This window comes from Megalobrama amblycephala, linkage group LG18 (assembly GCF_018812025.1).
Source record: "Megalobrama amblycephala isolate DHTTF-2021 linkage group LG18, ASM1881202v1, whole genome shotgun sequence".
In the NCBI taxonomy this organism is placed as follows: domain Eukaryota; kingdom Metazoa; phylum Chordata; class Actinopteri; order Cypriniformes; family Xenocyprididae; genus Megalobrama; species Megalobrama amblycephala.
Window position 1 is genome coordinate 13,770,073 of NC_063061.1, and position 21,164 is coordinate 13,791,236.

At 36.5% G+C, this 21,164-nt stretch overlaps 1 protein-coding gene across 10 annotated transcripts in view; it reads right to left on the reverse strand.

Annotated features, from left to right (window-relative positions):
- Positions 1-20,344, reverse strand: part of igsf9bb (immunoglobulin superfamily, member 9Bb) — a 144,473-nt gene extending 124,129 nt beyond the window's left edge. For 5 of the 10 annotated variants that reach the window (XR_007181259.1, XR_007181258.1, XR_007181257.1 and 2 more), the window contains exon 1: positions 19,530-20,344. Coding sequence is in view for 7 of the 10 variants with exons in the window: in XM_048166202.1 (XP_048022159.1) it covers positions 19,530-19,593 (64 nt within the window). In the remaining 3 variants the exon portion in view is untranslated. The remainder of the gene's footprint in view (positions 1-19,529) is intronic. The other 5 variants (XM_048166206.1, XM_048166205.1, XM_048166204.1 and 2 more) reach the window with 1 other exon arrangement.
- Positions 20,345-21,164: the final 820 nt, after the last annotated feature.

Here is a 21,164-nt window from a genome sequence, read left to right on the forward strand (position 1 = left end):
TGATATTCAACTGGATATACAATACACTGATAATCAAGCAATACACTGTTAGTAAACCTCCTGACGCCACCCACACTGCTGATACTGGGATTAGATGACACTTTCTAAAAATGACAGTGGTGAGAAAACAGCAGTTAAGAAACCATCCAGTCATAGCGATCTGGATATGTTTGCACAAGCTCTGCAATTTGGCACTCCATTCATGTCACTTATTCACAGAATATATTACATTATATAATGCTTTAAAGCATGCAGCTTTGACTAATGAATAACTTAATTTTCTAAAATAAAGCAGCTCTCCAGTGTGTTCTTGCCATTACTCTCATCGGACCTCGATGGACTGAACAGAAGAAATTAACCAGAGAAGATTTCCACATCAAAGAAGGCGGAGCCTCAGAGCACATCAACCAGAGTGAACTTTTCCGAAAATTTTGATTTGGCAAGCTGTTTCGAACTCCCAAAACTAACAAACTTAGATTTTGTTCTAACTGACATCACACCAGCTTTTTGCTTGAAGTACAATATATCAAAGTATATTTCGGTTTTATGCTTGAGTATGTGCACAGTGTGCATGGTGTAAATTTCCTCATCAGCATAGTATGAACTCTACATGCATAGCCAGATTTTTCTAACTGTGCATCCTGTTTATGTTCAGCTTTACACTCAGCTTGCACATTTGCCATTTTTTTTCCAATGCTGGCTGACCCGTTGTTTCACAGCTGAAAAAGAAAGATGAGACGGAACAAAACTACTGGAGGAGACAATAGCAATTTATAAGCATCTGTGTGAGGTGGTTTACAAGATACAGGCAACCCTAGTTTACATGAGTACAAATACATTTGACCGCTTATAACTTCTGGAGAGTAACAGAGCAGACACTGGACAAGGATGAAACTTCTAGAGTGTATGTGTTAAGTTTTTGTGTTTGCACATGCTATCAATTGGAGTAGGGGTGTCCAACCCTGCTCCTGGAGGGCTAGAGATTGTATATAATGGGGAGATAAGAGGGTCTGTATCTCTTACCATTGGAGAAAGCGTAACAGCTAACTTAATCATTAATAGCAATCGTGTAATAGCAGTGACGTCAGTCACAACATTACCTAGTCTGCCTTCTCTGAAAAAATACATTTTTATCAAGCTAAAATCTACATATAGTTCTCAACGAAAGTATTGTTTAGTGTAAAACATTTTGAAGATTGGCAAACAGGCTGTCCATTAATTAAATGATTAGCTATTTCCCCACAAAAGCTGTTTAATCAGCATAGTGAAGCCTCTCATCCGTTGACTTCCATTCAAAACAGAGCCTCTGGTCTCCTTCCCTGCATACCGCGAGGGGCAGAGCGTTAGCTTTAGCCGTTGCGCTTTTTTGGCTAAAGGTTGCAGGCTTCGCCCTGCAGATTTCAGTTCCAATCTTGCTCCAACACACAAGCAGCCCTGAACACCTTGCCTGGCAAGTCCAGAATGATATATCTTCTACAAGATATATCAGTCTGGTCAGTCCGCCCTCCGTCGCACCTCAAGTCAACTCCAAACCGTACCGTGCAATCAAATTAGTTTATTTCAGTGACGCAAACAGCGTCACTCTAGTGCGGCGAAAGTCCCTTCAATATCAACAAAGATTGCGCACGCGAGACCCGAGAGTTTGTTCTATTCAGCCATGAATTCAGTTTTAAATGACCAAAAACACATTAATTATTTACTTTTCGGTGTTGACTCTCTTATCGCTTTGCCAATGTCATATCCACCCTTCTCTGATTGGTTTACTCCGCTTCCTGTTTGCTCGGATTTGCTCCGCCCTAGAAATCGAATTGATTCAATGGCCGACCAGACTCATCCACTGGTCCAGTGGTGAGGCTGGATTTTCCAGGCAACTGAACACCATGATTTGCTGGTTCAGGTGTGTTTGATTCGTGTTGCAGCTAAAATCTGCAGGGCAGTAGCCCTCCAGGACCAGGGTTGGACACCCCTGAATTGGAGTATACATTGAAAGGCTATGTGTTCGGATGTATGCATACACTAAAGAGTTCATTAAAAAACTAATGTATACTCTAAACACTAGCTTAATTTGACTGGTATTGAACCCAGAATTTTCCTTTATCCATTATTATGGTCTGGCTGACCTCTGAGTGGAGGGGTGATAGGCTTGTTAGATACGATTGGTGTGGAAGGGTGGATAGTTTGAATTTGAAGGAGAAAGTTGATTGAAGTTGGGCACCATGCCACAAGGAGGAGAAGAGGAGACAGCTCAGGAGGTCCTAGCCTCACACCCACGGATCGTTGGCTGAACATCTGATGCATATGGCTCACAAAATTGGAAACACTTCAGGAGTTTTGAATTCGTCATCTGAAGGTAATGATACACGGGGCAACTTTTTGAGCAATGTTGCCAGGTGATGTTGCTTGGGCATTTTCCCATTGAAAATGGGCAACAAATTTCGATCTAAAGTATCCAGATAGAAATTTGTAGCCCAATTTGTAGGCATTGCTCAAAAAGTTGCCCAGTGTATCATCACCTTGAGTGGTTGAATTCTACCTGGAAACAAAGATGCTGTGATGCCAAACCCCCTCATGGAAGAAGAAAGCCGTTATGTTTACAACTTTGACAATGAGTGCTTATCAGAGTCTTCAAAATTATGGATTTTCAAAAGTATGTGAAGTATGTGAAGTTTGTGAAATAGACTCTTTAAAATAAACACCAGTCTGTTTTTGTAGGGACATCGGCGTTACATTTTCACACCCCTAAAAATTATGTGAAACAAAACAAACTGTGATAGCTTTATATGTCAGTCAGATGGCCTCTGGGCGTCCCTGGCAAGTGAAAGCTGCTATGGAGTCCAGACCGTCTGCCGTCAGTCTGAAGTTCTGGCTATGCGAGACTAAGGAGGGCCTGACTCATCACAGCCAGTCAGCACCCCGCCTGCGTCACGTCACGTACCAGGCCTCCACCGCAGTACTCTCAGTGAGCAAACACGTGGACTTGTGGCGAATGATGAATCTAATTTTAACAGATCTATAGCGCGGCCAGACAGATTGAGAGAGATGGATGTACAGATAGAGCTGGCTCAAAATTGATTGCCTTCTGAAGGATGGTGGTGGAGGATAGGAAAACGAGGGCTAGGGAGAAAAGCGAGAGGGGCGGCGACAAGGAGAAGGAGAGTTTCCTGGGCAGAGAGCCTGCACTGTTAAAAAAAAAAAAAAGATCCTGCCGTTTTTACAGAGGATTACTGGCAGCTGTAGTTGCCAGAATAAATCTGGAAAAATACAGCAAAAATGTAAACATATTTACAGTACAACCTGTGAATGTAAAAAATATGTAATTTACAAAAAAAAAAAAAAAAACATTTTAATCTGTAATTCCAAAAGCCCCTTTCTGCTGAATTAGCAAGGCTATGCTGCTACTAAAATCAGTTTTGTATCTTTAACGTTTAGTGTACCAAAATAAAACAGGGGTAAAGAGAAAATGGTAACACACATGACCCATTTAAAATGTAGCATAAATCCCTACACTCAAAAAAAGATTTTTTTGATGCTGTTCAGTTTATTTAAACAATTTATTTTGATTCAACACCATTATATCAGGTTTCTGGTTTAAATGTAATTCATGTTAAATTGACTTGAAACGATTACTCTTTGACTTAACTTGATGTTTTCATATTGGAATAACATGTTTAAATCAAGTAAACCCAACCAGGACTCAATCAAACAGGATTTTCACTACCCATCATGCTTTGCAAAGGGGCTGAACTAGGAGTGTAAATGTTGAAATAAAGTGTTATTTTAAGCAGTTTTTAGGAAGATGAGAAAAAGGAAAGACTTTTTAATGTTTACTGTTCTATTATGTTGGTATTTAAAAGTTTCTGTTAATTAATAGTTTTAGGGTTACCATTGTGGTGAATTGTTGCACTTGTGCTTGGGTTGAGGACCTGCTAACAAACTTTCAAATTACTTTAATAAGAAAGTAATCACTGTGGTAGTGCTCTGGGTTGCATTTCCCAATAGCATTGTAAGCCTATGTTGATTATAAAACCATTGCCACTAATGGACTTATGATCAATTTAGGCTTTACAATGTTTTTGGTTAAGGCAGTTTAGGATGAATCCAGTATCACATCTAGATTTGTAAACACAGAACATAACAAATGTTATATAAATCACAAAATTAACCAAGAAGAATAAATTGTAAAAATCAATGTATATGAAAACAATTTATTATTTATTAATTGCTTTTTATTTATTTTCAAAAAAATTTGCAAATTAGTTGGGCACTATTAAATTAAGCTGTACCCAACCATAGTAAATGAGTTGAATCAACCTTAATAAATTAAGTTGACCCAACGTAAGTACATTAAATTGGAATAACAGAATTGCATAATGCTGAAATAAAGCAACTTAATCATGTGGGAATCCTTTCCATGATTTTTTTATGTTCGTTCAAAGAGTTATTTTTTTGAGAGTAATGTACATAAACATAATTATTAAAATCATCTTTTCACTGTAAATTTTAAGATGGTTTATCCTTTTTTTTACTTCCAAAAAAAAAAACAGTACATTTAACAGTATTTTACTGTAAAGTTACATGAAATGTAAGGTTAGCTTCCTATATACATTAAAGGAACTTACTGTTAACCAATTAACAGGGGTTTACTGTAGCATTTTTACAGACTTTTACAGTTAAAATAATTTTTTTATAGTGTGGGGTACAGTACTGAATATCTTATGGCCAGAGTATGAATGTTTAATGGACGCGGTGGAGCCGGGCGGGAGGAAGCCGAGTGCATTGCATCAATGGACAGCTGAAAAATGAGACGTGAGGGGAAGTGGTCCAGTCAGGAGGCGGGGGGAGAGACGATCAGCATGCTGCCTGGCTGCCTGCCGGGCCCACGCGCGTCAGCAAAGCCGCATACTCACACACGCTCTCTACATCTCTGTCAATTCATTGTGAAGTCCAGCAGCCTGTCCTGACGCACATGATACAGCGGGATCTTAAAATGTACATGCAGTCTGGCATCTCTGTCTCTGACTGATGATAGTGATGTTGTTGTCATGGCTGATGATAGTGTGCTGTTACACTGTGTCCTAAACAAAAATTAAGTGATAACACGACAAATGATAAAATGTATTTCTTCTTCTGCTAACTAAGTTTTTGTCCTAATCAGCAATGGTTTCTATTTATGCAGCCTCAAGCTGAGTAGTTCCACCCACACTGAAATCTCACTGGACAGAAGTACCACTCCTCATTAGGGATGCACCAATATTAAAATTCTGTACTATTTTGTGTAAATAAATTCAAAACAAAGCACAAGTCAAACATACCTATTGTCTTGTTTAGATGGGCTTTCTCTCAATTCTAAATTCCAAGAACGAACTCGGAAGGAGAACTGAGATGTGCAGTGATCTTGTTGCTCAACTGACCGTCCGAGCATATTATAAGTAGTAGCGGCCAATGCACAATAAATAGCCTACAACATAACATCACAAATGTCACAACCTATTAAAGGTACAATATGTAAGATTTTTGGATTTAAATATCCAAAAACCATGTGAACAATGTTATATATTTTGTTGACTTGTGTACTTACTAGGGATGTAACGATATCAAAATCTCAAGATACGATAATACCTCAATACGATATTTATTGCGATATTTAAAAAAAAATTCAAATGAAGACTTGGAAAAAATTGCCATTAATGTTAAACAAAGATTGAACATTACAATTACATTACAATGACGTACAAATTAACCATGTCATATCTTGTCCTCTTTTCTTTATCCTCTAATCATAACTGTTGTTTAGAGGTATGAGGTATAGTATGAGATGAGTTAAATGACCTAAAACTCGCTCTTATTAAATAAAATAATTGCACCAGCTGGACCTTGACAAAAATAACATCTATTATTTTTTATAACATTCTCAAGAGTTGTATTTTTTAACATTTGTTAATGCACTGTGAGGTAAAATGAAAAAACTATGAACAGCTGTATTTTTATTAACTAACATTTACAAAGATTAACAAATACAGTAACAAATATATTGTTTATGGTTAGTTCATGCTAGTTAATACATTAACTAATGTTAACAAATTAACCTTATAGTAAAGTGTTACCACAAATTTTTTGTAATTTGGATTCATAAAGACTTCATTTGTTTCAAAAAGAATGATTCAGTGATAGATACATTTTTAACAATAATTTGTTGCCACCTAGTGGCGTAACAATGCAATTGATACAGTGGTTATTAGAAGCACTTTCAAAAGTTGATTTATACTATTTTGATCTGTAACGTATACATAAGCATTTATCTGAATAATACACTTTTGTATGCTTCTGTGATAATTGGAATATTAGTAACAGAAATTATACTGTGTTTGACAAGATTGTTTGTGAAGCTGTTTATATCTAAACATGACAACTCTCTCTAGATCAACGGCAGCGCACGAACGCAGATTTGAATGTCACAATTTTATTTTTGTCAAAGGTTTAGTACACCCGGGCGAATCGTTGTCATTTAGGAATTAGATCATGTGGGTGATGAAATCGAGAACGTGATTTTTTTAAGGCAGGAACACACCAAGCCGACGCTGACGAACTAGCTGCGACGAAAGCAGACTGGGGTTAGCTCACGTCAGCAACGTCTGGGTCCAAAGTTGCCCTGACACACCAAACCGACGCTTGACAACCGACGGCCAAGTAGCACGTCCGTTCTTCACCTGCGTAAGAATAAATACCTTTCCCTACCAGAAGGTGGCAGTAGCTGAACAGCCAATCAGAATGATCACATGACCCGACGGACCGACAAGCTCTGATGCCGATTCAACATGTTGAATCGGCCGAAAAATGCCGACGAGGACCAACTTCAGCCGACTGTGCAGAACACACTGAGAAAACTTAAGGCAGGAACACACCAAGCCAAGATGGTTGGCCGTCAGGCAGTTTTTCTTCGTCGGCCGACTAAGTTTTCTCAGTGTGTTCCGCACCATCGGCTGAAGTTGGTCCTCGTCGTTTTTTTTCGGCCGATTCAACATGTTCCATGGAAACACCAAATATGCTTAATATATTATGTGTTTTATTAGACAAAGGAACAATTGATTGGATACATAGACAGAAAACGGTAACACTTTACTTGAAGGGGTGTGCATAAGACTGACATGACACCTTCATAATCTTGACATGACACATGTCATGAATATGAAGGAGGTTTTATGAATGTTTATGACAACTGTCATTAAGTGTCATTCGGTCAATTATGTCATTTTTAATGCAAAGATGACATTATTTAAGATGTCCGAGTTATGACAACTTGACATAAACCAATACATCATAACCTGTCAGTGTCTTTGTCATGACAACTTGACATAATTTAGCTTAATGGGTTAACATTACATTAAACTGTCATGTCGTTGGTTTTGACAATGGCTGTCATGAGGCCATTATAACAGTGTCATAAATATGTATCTTGAGCTCAAGTACAGTGGTACAAATTGAACTTGTCATTAAAATGTCATTAAGTGACAATACTCTGACAAATAATTTTATAACAGCGTCATTTTATTTTTAATAAAATGTTTATTAAAACAAATTAATAATTTTTTTTTTTTTTTTTTTTTTTAAGTTTCCTCCAACAGAAGGTCAGATAATAGACAATTTCAAATTTCGTAAAAAAGATGACACTGTTATAAAATAATGGTAACACTTTATTTTAGGGTCTTTTAACTAGTTGCTTATTACTATTAGCATTCATATGGCTAAAATATTGGCTATTTATTAATACTTATAAAGCACATATTAATGCCTTATTCTGCATGATCTTATTCTAGATTCTTAATCCTACCCAATACCTAAACCTAACAATTAACTATTATAAGCAGTAAATTAAGAGTTTATTGAGGGAAAAGTCATAGTTAATCGTTTATAAATGTGTTCCCTATACTGAAGTGTTACCAAAATAATGTAATGTAATGTTAACCCATAAAGCTAAGTAGTTTTTTTAAGTTTGATAATTAATCTGCTATGTCATGTTTATGACAGGTTATGATGTTTTGCTAATGTCAAGTTGTCATGACAAAGACACTGACAGGTTATGATGTGTTGGTTTATGTCAAGTTGTCGTAACAAAGACATCTCAAACAATGTCATCTTTGCATTAAAAATGACATAATTGAGCGAATGACATTTAATGACAGTTGTCATAAACATGCATAAAACCTCCTTCATATTCATGACACGTGTCATGTCAAGATTATGAAGGTGTCATGTCAGTCTTATGCACACCCCTTCAAGTAAAGTGTTACCCAGAAAACTAATCATTGTTATATAGCTCAACACTTTTAGTCTTAGGCCTATTGTTTGAATCTCATTTTCTTGATTTTTAGCGAGTACCATGTTCTTTATCATGCCTCAGAGACAACACTATTTTGTCAAGTGGCTAACATATAACATAATCAGATGCAGCTTTACTTTTAGTAACAGTAATACAGCATTCTCTCCATCATACAATATGTTTTAATATTAATTGCATGCCATTTAACAACATAAGCCATCCAGCATTTATTAGTATGATATTCTAATATCGATCAGGCTTACTGCAGTGTGCAAAAAGTGTCTCATAGTAGCTGCCGAGCAAACACACAGAGTAACTTTATAACATAACTTTCAACATACTCAAATGTATCTAATATGATAAACAGTGCTGCTTTACCCCACATACACTTGACCGGAAGAAGCAGAAGTGGCGACTAAGGCATAATAAAAGTTCTGCTATTGTCGAGGCGTGTGTCGTGCTCATCGCTCATTATCAATCTCTCCAGTGGCCTCGTTCCGCTTGCACAGCACTCGGCCCTGCACTGCTTCATACTACAGTAACATTAATAATCTCATCCACGGACATGATTTCTACCCAAGTCCGGTCCCGATTATTTTCCACCGGCTATGAGGTGAAGACAACATCTCCTATGATTCCACGCTCAATCTCGGCATCATCAAGCTACGCCTTTGTTTTGAATGGGCGACCTCTAGTGGTGAAAAGTTACATATTGTGCCTTTAAAATATTTATTTCATATTATTATAGACATTACTTTAATATAATTTTATATTATTTTATTTTACTGTGTGTATTTGTGAAAATGCGTATGTATGTTTAATGTTACCAATGTTTTGTCAATGTTAAGATTCTTTTTAATATGCCAATAAAAATACTGCATGCTTTCTTTAGTTCTTTATCACTTTTTTTTTTTAAATTAAGCAAAACAAACGGACATGATTCTCATTGTCCCTGTCTCTTCATTGTGTCTGTTACACACCTGTTCCTTGTCTCGTTAATCATCTAGCCCTGTGTATTTAATCCCTTTGTTCCTTCTGTTCATTTTCTTGTGTTAATGTTATATTCATGTGTAGGACCTGACATATCTTGTTCATTAAAGTTGCTTGCTATCGTTCATTCTGCATTCACATGTCTCCTTTTGGGATTACTACACACACCCCAGAGACATTCAGATAGCCTACATCATAACCTGAAAAACTGAAGATGTCATCTTTGTATGTGTACCACAACCAGCTAATGCAGAGCTAATGGAAAGGTCAACAAAGCAGTATTTATTTGAGATTAAAAAAAATCTTTTATAAAGAATAAAAATATTAATTTCTTTCACAAAAAAATACTGTCTCCAAACTTTTCAACAGTACTGTACCAAACCCAATAATTTTTCAAACTGCACAAACCCCAAATGTTTCCTAATATTACACTGACTCAAACTCTGAGCCACTAAGAAATTTATTTTTCCTCAACTACATGCTGGATCATGATTCTTCCTCTGCTCCCTCTGACGCCGAGTCAGACTAAACGCCCCCACCCAGCATCACTCCCCTATTAGACAGCACATACCACACCGCTGGAGTACAATCTACCAAGCGTCCTTGATTGTCATAATTTCCATTTGTGCCAATCAAAAGGGACATTTGTGTTTCTGAAATCAAGAAGTGTTTCAAGATATCACTGCTTCAAGCAATTAAGCATCCACAAACGACACAGAAACAAGGTTCTTCAGTCCTTTTGGTGTCCTGTACGCCGTGGCCACATCACAGATGTAGATCTAAACAAGAGCAATGAGAGTGTATCGATCAATAGGCCCATGCTCTCAATTCTTAAAAGATCAAAGACTTTTTGCTCAGTGATTTCCAAAGTGCTAAACCAGACGTTAAGCTGTACTTAGACCAAGAGGTTGATTTCCACTGACTAAACACAAAAAACCCAGTTCTTCCATTCCCACTGTGGACGATACATAAAATAAACTAAAGAAAAGGTAAAAAAGGTAAACAAGGTTCTTGAAGTGTTGGTAGCAATGTCAAAGTGCCATTGAATATAACTGAAAGACTTTAGATACACAAAGATGGTGCACTCAAATTATTATGAATGGGAGAAAGTGCAACGCGCAGTAAGGAGAAATAAGTCCCGCCCTCTAAATAAAAGAGCCAATCGCCAATTGGTAAAGTCATTGCATCAGAGCTACTTAGAAGCTCCAGTTGCAATAGAAACATTCATGCTGCGTCCCAATTCGCCTACTTATACTACACCCTAAATGTATGTACTCTTTCTGTGAACAAAAAGTACTTACTTTTGAGTGTGTAGCAAAAGAGTAGATACGCTTTGGGATGTACTATCACATCATACAATTGCGTCTTTTCTCTCTGTCGCATCCTGTCACCATAAACTGGCCTGTCAATCATCTTACATCCTCCACATTTCATTTAGCTAATTTCCTACCGTATCGGAAAGAAATGCAGTACTACGTTGATCTGCAGTCGTGGGTCTTTCATGTGGAGAACTCTCTTCATATTAATGTATAATGATGCATTTAAAAGTTAATGGCCAATTGGATCTTTATAAAAGTCCACATTGGTATTTGCAGATGAAAAATAACACAGATAACATTAAATAAATATTTTCTATCAAGCTGAACTGATTATTAGTCACTTAAACCTCTCAGAGTTGATCGTGCATATCCGCCATGTTTTGGAGTTTTTTAACACTTTTTACTCGTTTTTGTAGTTCTGAACTGAATCTTCGTCCAACGCGCAATGGGTTGTGGGCAATATAGCCTTTATAGTGTGCACGGATCCACACTTCGAAAATCTACCGGAAATAGCAGACCATCCGGGGATATTTGGCATACTCTTTTCAACATACTATGCTTTGTACTATGCATAAATGTAAATTTGATAGATTTACATCATTGTTTAAAATCTAGATCTTTAATGGCACTTAAATGGAGTCAGTGAGTGTCATGAATAAAACAGTGATCTGGCATGTTCTCTAACATGCGTTTTTCATGTGTTGATGAGCTTGAATTAGAAACATACTTTCTTTACTTTAACGCCAGAGATAAGTCATGCATAATTAACTGAACTCCACAGGGCTTTTTTGAAGGTATCTATATATGGAACAGCTTCCACTAGTGTTGTCTTGCATGCATCTATCAGACAGAGTAAGACTGTATTTGTGGGAGGGGGATCTGAGTCAATGCTGGCCCAAATACCAGCTGATTGACATATAAGGGTTAGTGACTTTTATGGAACAAGTCCTTCGCCCTGGGCCAGCGGTGGCCTGTTACTTCCTATCCACATCAATCGGGACACAGGCCTGCCTTTGGTGAAAAATTGATGCTAGAGCACTCAAGGTTCATGGGGTATCTAGAGTATGTGAGTGGTGAGTGATTTCACTGAGGAAGATATTAAGAAAAATCTTAGAAGACCAGGGTTTAAAAAATGTAAATATATAATATAGTAGGCAATAATGTATACAAAATACTTTATCAATAAACATTTAAGTTCTAACATTAGAAAAATATTATTTTATACATTACAACATTATTTTTATAGAACTAATGCAATGTTTTACAGCACAAACTAAATATGTTAGTTACATTTTTTACATTACAAAATGGTACAAAAAATACTAGGCTAGAGAAAAATGAGATAACAGCCCAAAGTACTGAAGCCCAATATAGATTAAAGGTCCCGTTTTTCATGGTTTTTTGAAGCTTTGATTGTTTATAGTGTGCAATATAACATGTGTTCATGTTTCGCGTGTAAAAAAACACAGTATTTTTCACATAATTTACTTATCTGTATACCGCTGTTTCCACCGTCATAAAAACGGGCTGATGACTTCCTTGTTCTATGAAGTCCCTCCTTCAGAAATACGTAACGAGTTCTGATTGTGCCAGCGGTTCCTGTGTTGTGATTCGACAGCAGCTTAGCGAACCTTGCCCGGAAAGGTCACGCCTCTTACCATAACGTGGAGATGCACGCGCTCAGTGTTATTGTAAACATTTCTTTAATTTTACCCTATCAATTTGAGCCAGAATCAGACCCGGTGATTGGACTGCGGGATGAAAATAACAGCGTTTCGACGACATGGCGACAAACACACTCTACAAACGCAACTCTTGTGTATTCCTGTGGGCGGAGGTTAGTCAAAAAACTGTTTTAGTGACGTCATTAAAGAAGGAAGTAGAGGGATGTAGTCCAAACTGGCCGTTCGATGTAGGCGACTTCTGTTAAATAAAATATCTCGCTTGGCATTGAACTTTGAGCTTTAAAATTTTACAGATTTTATTTATACTCTAACAACATTACACACTAACTAAAGTTTGAAACATGGGATCACGAAGAACGGGACCTTTAATGTATTCAGGGAAAACACAACAAGACTACAGCAAGGAACAACAGAGTCTGTAACTTATTAGACATATTAAGACAGAAACGAGTCTGTGGATAATAGAAACATCCAGTGCTGAAAGGCTGTACCCACAAATTTCTGAATGAGACAAACTCTTCCATTGCTTCAGCAGGAAGTCTGCTCAGGCACATGGTTTGTACTGGCTGTGGTGACGGACTAGACTGAGAGTGTTAAGGAGAGGGAGAGTATCAGAGACAGGAAACTGCCTTTGAAATGCTGAGAAAGTAGAAATGGAATCCAGCCACAGACAGAGATAAGACATTCTCTTCAGAGTCTACGGTGCTGGAGAGCTATTTGAAGATTTTTGTCAGTTTTTTCCTGTTTAAAACTGAACAAGATATCCTGAATGCAAATGCGACAAAACATGATGATTCACAACCTACTGCATATATTAAATATAACTGAATTAAAATTAAGTAAGTCTACTTGTACTGGATGTGCTGGTTTCGGCCTCATCACCGGCTGCAGTCATGACCTCATCTCTTAAATCAAACACCTGCAATTCAGCAACTACCTGCTAATGCACTCGCGTTCACGTAAAGTAGCCTTTTTGACAAGTTTGAGTGAGTAAGGGCAAAACGCACAAGATATATTACCTGACCTTAGATGGCAATATCACTTCTTTATAGCAGAAACAAACTGCTGCAGAAAAAGTTAGCACTTAGTGCACATAGCCACTGCCATAAGGAAAATAAACTTTATTTAAGAGAAATGCCCAGATTCAGAGACAAGGCTTAAGTCTATCCCAGACTAAAATGCATGTTTGAGGTGACTCATCTGAAAGTAACTTGCACTGACTGAATCTCTTCATTGTTTAGTCTTAAAGGTGCCCTAGAATTAAATATTGAATTTATATTGGCATAGTTGAATAACAAGAGTTCAGTACATGGAAATGACATACAGTGAGTCTCAAACTCCATTGTTTCCTCCTTCTTATATAAATCTCATTTGTTTAAAAGACCTCCGAAAAACAGGCGAATCTCAACATAACACCGACTGTTACGTAACAGTCGGGATCATTAATATGTACGCCCCCAATATTTGCATATGCCAGCCCATATTCAAGGCATTACACAAGGGCAGCCAGTATTAACGTCTGGATCTGTGCACAGCTGAATCATCAGACTAGGTAAGCAAGCAAGGACAATAGCGAAAAATGGCAGATGGAGCAATAATAACTGACATGATCCATGATATGATGATATTTTTAGTGATATTTGTAAATTGTCTTTCTAAATGTTTCGTTAGCATGTTGCTAATGTAGGCTACTGTTGGTTAAAGTTACCATCGTTTCTTACTATATTCACAGAAACAAGACTGTCGTTATTTTCATTTTTAAACACTTGCAGTCTGTATAATTCATAAACACAACTTCATTCTTTATAAATCTCTCCAACAGTGTGTAATGTTAGCTTTAGCCACGGAGTACCATCAAACTCATTCAGAATCAAATATAAACACCCAAATAAATACTATACTCACATGACCCGAAGCATGCATGCAGCATACATGACGAACATCTTGTAAAGATCCATTTGAGGGTTATATTAGCTGTGTGAACTTTGTAAATGCACTGTATTATAGAGTCACGAGCTCGATGGGCAGGGAGCATGAGATTTAAAGGGCCAGCAGCCCCTGAATCGGCGCATAGTTAATGATGCCCCAAAATAGGCAGTTAAAAAAATTAATTTAAAAAAATCTATGGGGTATTTTGAGCTGAAACTTCACAGACACATTCAGGGGACAGCTTAGACTTATATTACATCTTGTAAAAAAACGTTCAATGGCACCTTTAAGATGCACATCAGTAATGTTTTTTTCTAAGGCACATTAATAAAAGCTACTTAAATGTCACAATTTAACTAAAGCCTACTGTTGGCTTAATCTAAAACTTGTCTGTGAAAGGACAAAAAGTTTTAATGTCTTAAGCAACTTTGCTTCCCAAGTAAATTAATCTTGTTTAAAGAAAGTTTAGATATTTTTACTGGAAAACAAGACAAAATACTGATTAAGAAATTATTTTATTCATTTGTTTGTTTGTTAAGTTTGAACATGGCAGGTTTGAGTCCAGCTTTCTTACTTTTTCCCTATTGCTTACTACTTTTTTGTCATATAAATGCAAAAGCCCATAAAAACAAATAAAAAGTAACTATAAAAAAAGTTAAAAGTGTATGTGTTCTAATAGTTGTAATTCCACTTTGTTCTTTATAGCCCAAAGCATTTCCCCTCACTCAGAATCACTGGACCCAACAAAATGCATTTGGAAATTGGCTGCCTCAGCTGTGCCCTCTGTGGTTCGCATTCTGCAGCTTTCCATGCAATCGGCGCAAGTCAGCTGTTTTTCATTGTTTGATTGGAAAGGCTGTCATGGATTTGGCTGGATTATAGCTGACATTATAAATCATAATTACAAGACATTGAAAGTACCGGTCAAGAGAGCCAATAAGTTGAAATACAGCAATTTGAGGGTTCTTTCTTTGAAATCTGTAGTACCAGGACACAAAAACGACTATGAAAGTGACATGCTCGTGTGAGTTGCGTTGAAAATTCAGCCAGATGTGATGACAGGCTGCTTGTTTGTTATTTAAACTATTTTAATTTTTCCACAGGGAAGAATCCTACATGCTTATCATTCCACGGATGAGGATCAAGCTATCACAGCCTGAGGATGAAACAGAAGTGATGACTGTTGGAAAACACATCCAATGTTATCCAACACCGCTTAAAATGAGCAGCTGTCAGGTCCCCCACTAGCCCTCCTCTAACAGGCTTTCTATGAAACATAGACTGCAGCACAAACCTCCAGAGCAAGCTTTCTTTAGCTTCTCCATTTCCAGCTGGCAGCTACATCAACAATGCCTAAGGGTTAAAGAACCCGGCAGAATCTAGGCTGCTAGCAGGTGCTAACTGCTAAAACAAATCACCATCATTTCATATGTACCCGCATCAGCTCAAATCACATCCTGTCTGCCCAAACCGAGGAGTCAAACTTTTGGCTGGTTAGCATGGCCCATTAGCCCCTTATGGTAGATGCTGTAACAATGATTGTAGGGTATATAATATAATATAATATAATATAATATAATATAATATAATATAATATAATATAATATAATATAATATAATATAATATAATATAATATAATATAATATAATGAAATTTTAAAAATGTATCGCTTTGAGCGCTATTGAGCGGATTCGTAAACACTTCTGATTGGCCATTGTGTTGACGCGCTCATTGGATATGTCTGTGTTTGACTTCAATGATCAACACTTCAAAAACATCGTAAAAACATCGCAGACCAGTCCGCTGATAGACACCTGGTTTCAAACGTTCCCATGTGTATATGTGCAAGCTCTCGGTGAAGAGCATCAATGATGACTATTTACAAAATTTTTGAAGCGTTGATCATTGTAGCCAGTCACAGACATATCTGATGAGCGCGTCAACACAATGGCCAATCAGAGGAGTTTACGAATCCACTCAACAGCGCTCAAAGCATCACATTTTTAAAATTTCAGTACCGACTTGATACCGAAGTCAGTACTTTTGACAACACTAATATAATATAATCTCAGCATATTGGAATGATTTCTGAAGGATCATGTGACACTGAAGACTGGTGTAATGGCTGCTGAAAAATCAGCTTTGCCATCACAAAAATTAAATATATTTTAAAATATAATTTAATAGAAAATAGTTTTAAATTGTAATAATATTTCACAATATTACAGTTTTTACTGTATTTTTGATCAAATGTATGCAGCCTTTGTGAGCACATAAAAAATTTATATATATATATATACTTTTATACAAATATATATATATATATATATATATATATATATATATATATATATATATATATATATATATACTTTTATACAAATATATATACTTTTGAACAATATAAAATGTATACATATATATATATATATATATATATACAGTACAGTCCAAAAGTTTGGAACCACTCAGATTTTTAATGTTTTTAAAAGAAGTTTCGTCTGCTCACCAAGGCTACATTTATTTAATTAAAAATACAGTAAAAAACAGTAATATTGTGAAATATTATTACAATTTAAAATAACTGTGTACTATTTAAATATATTTGACAAAGTAATTTATTCCTGTGATGGCAAAGCTGAATTTTCAGCATCGTTACTCCAGTCTTCAGTGTCACATGATCCTTCAGAAATCATTCTAATATGCTGATTTGCTGCTCAATAAACATTTATTATTATTTTCAATGTTGAAAACAGTTGTGTACTTTTTTTTTCAGGATTCCTTGATGAATAGAAAGTTCAAAAGAACAGCATTTATCTGAAATACAAAGCTTCTGTAGCATTATACACTACCGTTCAAAAGTTTGGGGTCAGTAAGAATTTTTATTTTTATTTTTTTGAAAAGAAATTAAAGAAATGAATACTTTTATTCAGCAAGGATGCATTAAATCAATCAAAAGTGGCAGTAAAGACATTTATAATGTTACAAAAGATTAGATTTCAGATAAACACTGTTCTTTTGAACTTTCTATTCATCAAATAATCCTGAAAAAAAAATATTGTATACAAATATTTTGTACAATTGTACACATTAAATGTTTCTTGAGCAGCAGATCAGCATATTAGAATGATTTCTGAAGGATCATGTGACACTGAAGACTGGAGTAATGATGCTGAAAATTCAGCTTTGCATCACAGGAATAAATTACTTTGTGAAATATATTCAAATAGAAAACAGTTATTTTAAATTGTAATAATATTTCACAATATTACTGTTTTTTACTGTATTTTTGATTAAATAAATGTAGCCTTGGTGAGCAGACGAAACTTCTTTTAAAAACATTAAAAATCTTAGTGGGTCCAAACTTTTGGACTGTACTGTATATATATATAAAACTCTATATCTATATCTGATAGCTCAAGGACATGATATAATATATCTAAAAGGCATGTTAGGCAAAATGACAGCCTCAGCTAACATAAATATGTATTATATTATATTATATTATATTATATTATATTATATTTAAGGCTCAGATGATTAGCTCAAATCTTTTGAGATGAATGAGAATAATATCTGATAGCTCTCTCAGGTATTATAAACCTCCTTGATGTCAATCTAGATAAATTAAATTTAGATAAAAAGATCAATTTGAGCTCCTGCCAAAATTGACATTTGAACAGACACAACACTAGTTTAAAAGGGGACAGATGCAGGGCACATGCTCTTATCATGAGGGAAGATGGTCTGTTCCTAGGGTGGACTGCTTAAGGTCTCAACAAGTTCAGTGCGGTCGGCTAGCATTGAGCCTTGAGGGCCTACCTGGAGCCATGCATCAGTTCATGACTCTCAGTCTGCTGCCTCCCAGTCCTCTGTTTAGACAGAGCAGCAAAGCATAGATCTGGCACCTGGCCAGTTTTGTAGCTGATGATTGTGGGCCTGTTTGCCAGCTAACAGCTTGAGATGGGAGGGTGAGGGCAGGGAGAGATCTGCATTGGGGCTGGGATAGTGCAGCGTGGCTCTGACACACAGGAGGGAGACACTGAGCGAATGTAGCAAAGTGCACAGTCAGAACAGCAAGGTGAAATACATCTTGCTGTCAGATTAAGGGGATGACACAGCTCAAGTTTAGCAAGGTAAGATAATCACATTCTGCTTTTTATACATAAGAATTATGGTTAATATCTTCTACATACAGCAACATATCAAAGCATGTATAGTGTCCCTTTTGACTTGGGAAATGTATAATTATTCATAGTGCATGCAATGAAAAAGTTCTCAAAATATGACCCAAGATTGGATGCTCCTTGGTATATGTTAGCAGCCCTCTAGTGGACGAGTTAGAAAATTGCAGGGCTATGTGAGTCCATGAACTCAACATTTGAAATAAAGACACACCACTTATTTAAACTAGTCTGAACTGAAGGTCGATCAGATTCACAGAACACATCTTGAATTACAATTATGATGGCTCCTTTAGAGTGGTCTGATGTTTAAAAAGCTAAAGACATCTGAGGAAGTTCTGGGAAGGCAGAATATTCATAAAGTGAATAACTAAAACAGTCCACAGCACAAAATGACTGATACAGTATATCACCAAACCATACATATTCCCAATAAAAACACCTTCAGATGTGTAATTAAAGTTCCCCAATGTATATTTTCAGAGCTTAATTGTAATTCAAATGAACAGTTCAAACAAAAAATTACAATTTTGTCATCATGCAAAACCTAAAGGACATGTTAGGCAAAATGACAGCCTCAGCTAGCACAAATATGCAATGAAAGTGAATTGTAACATATCCTTTTGTGTCCCACAAGAGAAAGGAAATCAGTAAATGTTCATTTTGGAATGATCAGTCCCTTTAATTTGATAGAACACACTTAATATGAAGTATATACAAGCCTAAAGTTGCTCATAGTATTGCAGAACAGGTGAATATGGATGAATAGAAAGCAACAGTTAAAACCCTCGTTTTGCAAGCTAAGATGACTTTTAAAAACTAGCACTTAAACAGAAATGTCACTAAGCAATGGCATAGCAATAATATTTATGCATAAAGAGAAAACTATAATCCAAAATAATTATAAAAACAGAATCACCCAGAGCTGCTATACTTCTTTTTACTTTAAAATATTCTACATGCCCAAATTAGAATTTAGACAGGCTATATTATTAAAAAAATAAAAAACTCAGAACGACCCAATCACATTTTTTTTTTTTTTTAACTCAGCAATATTTCACAACAAACTTAAGGCTGAATATAATAAATTGCACTTCAACTCACCTTGAGCAGCTGTTCCTCTGGTGCTGAATACACTTGCTATCAAAGTGGCCACATACCAAATCATAGTACTATTGCCAACCAGAAAGAAACCTCATCATATCTCAAAGTGCCCCTTTCAATAAATCATTCTTAGCCGAGCCCCTGGATGTTAGACACACTGTCAGCAGCTGATACCCTTTTATTCATGCCCTGCATACTTTTCTCCGACGGTTCCCTTCATTCTTTCCCTCCCCTTCTTTCCTTTCGCATCCTCTCTCGATGAAATAGAGCACCTGCACCAGCGCACGGCAGCCAGACGCGGCTTGATGGCAATGCCAGCGTGAAACCAAGCATGACAATTTAGCTGTTAGCTCCGCCCCCGCTCGAAATTCATTGGCCAGTGGGGGAGGCGTCGGGGCGGGTATTGGTCGCCTCTCCGTCGCTCTCCATGTAAAATCTGAGAGCACCGAGTTTCAAGGTGAGTTGGAGCGTGAAGTGGCGTCGGAACCGCAGTATCATGCGCAAAGGCGAAGTCGTGTAAGGAGCCTGTCGGGTGCCCACCATACTACAAGGTTTCGCGTGTTGTCAAAGTTAAATGTGTGGAGGGGTAGACGTCAGACTTTCGTGTGGGAAGGAAATCCTCAACCTGTATGCGTCATACGCATTTCATCCCAATGATCCCATCGATTGCACTGCGCGCGGTGTTAGGATTGAGACATGAAACTGGAGCCACGCTGAATTCTCCGGGAGTAGTGATGTCACTTGTTAGTGACATCATGGTTGAACCATATTTTTTAACAAGTAACTAGAGCACTGTAAAGATATGACACAGGTATTATGAGTTTGTGTGTATATATATATATATATATATATATATATATATATATATATATATATATATATAAACACACACACACACACACACATCATATGTATCATCAGTGCCCCCTGCAAGTCCAAAAGATGTTTATATGATTCATTACTTGATGGTAACACCAACTTTTCCATTTAAAAAAAACAAAAGAAAAAAAAACGATGTGTCATTTATTCACCCTTAAGTAGAAATCCAATTACTATAAAACAAAAAGAAGAACTTTTCCATACAGTGGTAGCTCATGGTGCCCAGACATTGTTTCCCGAACTTCAAATATTGATTAAAGATGTTAAAGATGTTTTCATTTTCACAGTTATCTTGTCTATTGCATTTCACTAATTTAGAAAAAGCTAAAAGGGTCAGATTTGATGCTATAAGGAGACAGTTTTAAAGTAATGAGTGTGGATTTGTAGACATAAAAGAGAGATTTCAAGTGTAGTCCATTTGAAGAATTTATGTTATTCATTTGCCAGGTGACCAGATTGTAAGACCACAGAGTCAGTTGCCTATTTCACATTACGAAATATTAAAAGAAAAGGCCAAGAACTGGCAACACATTGCTTTAACCATGGATACAATTAGGACTGATTGAAATTAATCCCAATCTAACCCATTCTGTCAAAGTGATGGGTAATGATTATTTGTAGCACAATCTCTGATAGTGACGTCTTTAAAATAAAACTTGTGAATTCTTTCAATAGCAAGCAACAGCATTTTTGTTTCACAGAAAAAATAACAGCTTAGAGGTTTGGAGTAAAAATTTCCTCTTAAAGCACTTTATT